The following is a 2,500-nucleotide window of genomic DNA, read 5'->3' on the forward strand; positions in this document are numbered from 1 at the left end:
TGAGGAGGACTGTGCGGATGATAAGCCTGTTTTTGATCTCTATCTCTGTACCTCTCAACAGGACATCATGCACTATGAGCAGCTGAAGGCCGGGGTCCTTCAGCATGACTTGCTGGTGGACAACCTAATCTATAAGGTACATATCAACATACATACAGGAACCACCTCATCTATAAGGTACATATCAACATACATATACATACATACAACATACATACCTCATCTATAAGGTACATATCAACATACATATACATACATACAACATACATACCTCATCTATAAGGTACATATCAACATACATACAGGGACCACCTCATCTATAAGGTACATATCAACATACATACAGGGACCACCTAATCTATAAGGTACATATCAACATACATACAGGGACCACCTAATCTATAAGGTACATATCAACATACATACAGGGACAACATGTCACCGTGTATTTCACCTCCATCTCCATTTCTTTCACGCTCTCTCTTTCTCTTTCTCTCTCTCTTTCATATTTACATATTTATCTCCCTCTTATTTCAATTAATATTAAGTAAAGCTTCACTTCCTATTAACTCTATTTGCCAAAGCACCATCGTGCCCCATTATCATTATACTTCCGTATTACATTTACTCATGTGAATGATGTGGGAAGTCCAGACTATTAAATAATAATGGATCTCTGGCAGGTTTGGTAAATATCAAGCTTAATTCAGCTTCTTATAGCAAAGAGGAATGGTTCAGTCCTGTCGCTTCTCGGGTCAGGAGTGGGTGAGCTGCCGGTAATTTTCCATAAAGATTTATGAAGGTTAGAACAAATGTGCACAGAAATTGGATCAGGCCAGGACAAACACAGTGTAACGCTGGCTCAGACAACAGGGCCCCTTTCGACTCAGGAAACACAGCTGATAAAAGTCAGCTGTCCAGTGATGAAGGCAAGGGCATGATGCAAGCACAGGTAGAGGTGCACCCACCCCCCCCCCCCCCCCCCCCACACGAATCCCACGCTCTGTATGTTCTGGATAATGTGTATAATTGCCCTGTGTGTGTGTAATTGCCCTGTGTGTGTTTAATTGCCCTCTCTCCCCAGGATGTGAAGCTCACTGCCAATAACGACGACTACTACTTTGTGTTTGAGGATTTCCTCTATCAGGTGAGTTTGACACTCACACTCCCAGATGGACACACCAGCATAGACACGCGGCCACACACACACACACACACTAATACACTCAAAGATACCAGCAACCGATCACACACACACACACACACACACACTAATACACACAAAGATACCAGCAACCCATCACACACACACACACACACACACACTAATACACACAGAGATACCAGCAACCCATCACACACACACACACACCCCCACGCTAATACACACAGAGATACCAGCAACCGATCACACACACACACACACACACACACACACGCTAATACACACAAAGATACCAGCAACCGATCACACACACACACACACACACACGCTAATACACACAAAGATACCAGCAACCGATCACACACACACACACACACACACACTAATACTAGAGATGGCCCGATCGATCGACCTGTAACGTTGTAATGAGCCATTGTCGGACAAAATGTAGCTGTTTCGCGGGTTTACATTTTCAAACGGTATACTGGGAGAAGACCTTAAAAAAAAAGACGCAGAATCCACAGGCAACGCGAAAGCAACTTGAGACTGATCAAAATCCTGTCAAAGCAGAAAGCGAACACCGGTCGATTGGGTTTAGTGCTTATTTATTTATTCACTGCCATTTGCAGTGTTCGTGTAGTGCTTGTATTTATTTAAGGACACCACGATGCCTCTTTAAATCATGACTATAAATCCCAGATAAGAGAACTTTCATGAATGCCAGAATTGTCCCGGGAACATCGTAAGAAATGTCTTAACTGCGTTAAGAATGAGGACCATTGAGGTAAAAGTGGCATGTATGATTACATTCTAGAAGACGCAACTCTGAGCATGTATTTTACTGTATAATAGGCTTAGCGACATGAAGTAATTTATATGATTCAAAAACACTGTGTAGGTAGACTAAACTCATAACTCCGAGCATAATATGACATGCGTTTTACTCCCTATAAGTTAATCAACAGCATTCGTTAAAAAAGCTAGTCAAACTTACTCATCACAAATATCCTCAGCTGGGTCAAGGCGAAGCTCAAAGTGGATACGTTTGTCCTCACCGTCTTCAGTACGGTACCCAACATGAGGACTTGTTTACTGGTGAAACGGCGCATGGGGTTGTGTTGTATAATGGAGACGTTTATAGTGAGATTGACAGGTCAACAACCAATCACACCGCTAGCGAGCTGTTTACCTTGTGGGTAGTTACCTTGCTAACGTGCTTACATTAGATAGCTGGCTCAGACACCTTGCAAATCCACTCAGACGTATTCTTCAGTTACAAAAATGGGGTTTTTACATTGTACAGTGTCTATTTCTCGGTAACTTAAAAAAAATCAT

General features: G+C 42.3%; 1 protein-coding gene across 1 annotated transcript in view; it reads left to right on the top strand.

Moving 5' to 3' along the window:
* tbc1d19 (TBC1 domain family, member 19) overlaps positions 1–2,500 on the top strand; it is a 34,973-nt gene that overhangs the window by 21,304 nt on the left and 11,169 nt on the right. Inside the window, exons 12-13 of the mRNA XM_012840174.3 lie at positions 62–136; positions 1,085–1,147. Of these exons, the coding sequence (XP_012695628.1) occupies positions 62–136; positions 1,085–1,147 (138 nt within the window). The remainder of the gene's footprint in view (positions 1–61; positions 137–1,084; positions 1,148–2,500) is intronic.

The sequence above is a fragment of the Clupea harengus genome, chromosome 18 (genome assembly GCF_900700415.2).
Source record: "Clupea harengus chromosome 18, Ch_v2.0.2, whole genome shotgun sequence".
In the NCBI taxonomy this organism is placed as follows: Eukaryota; Metazoa; Chordata; class Actinopteri; order Clupeiformes; family Clupeidae; genus Clupea; species Clupea harengus.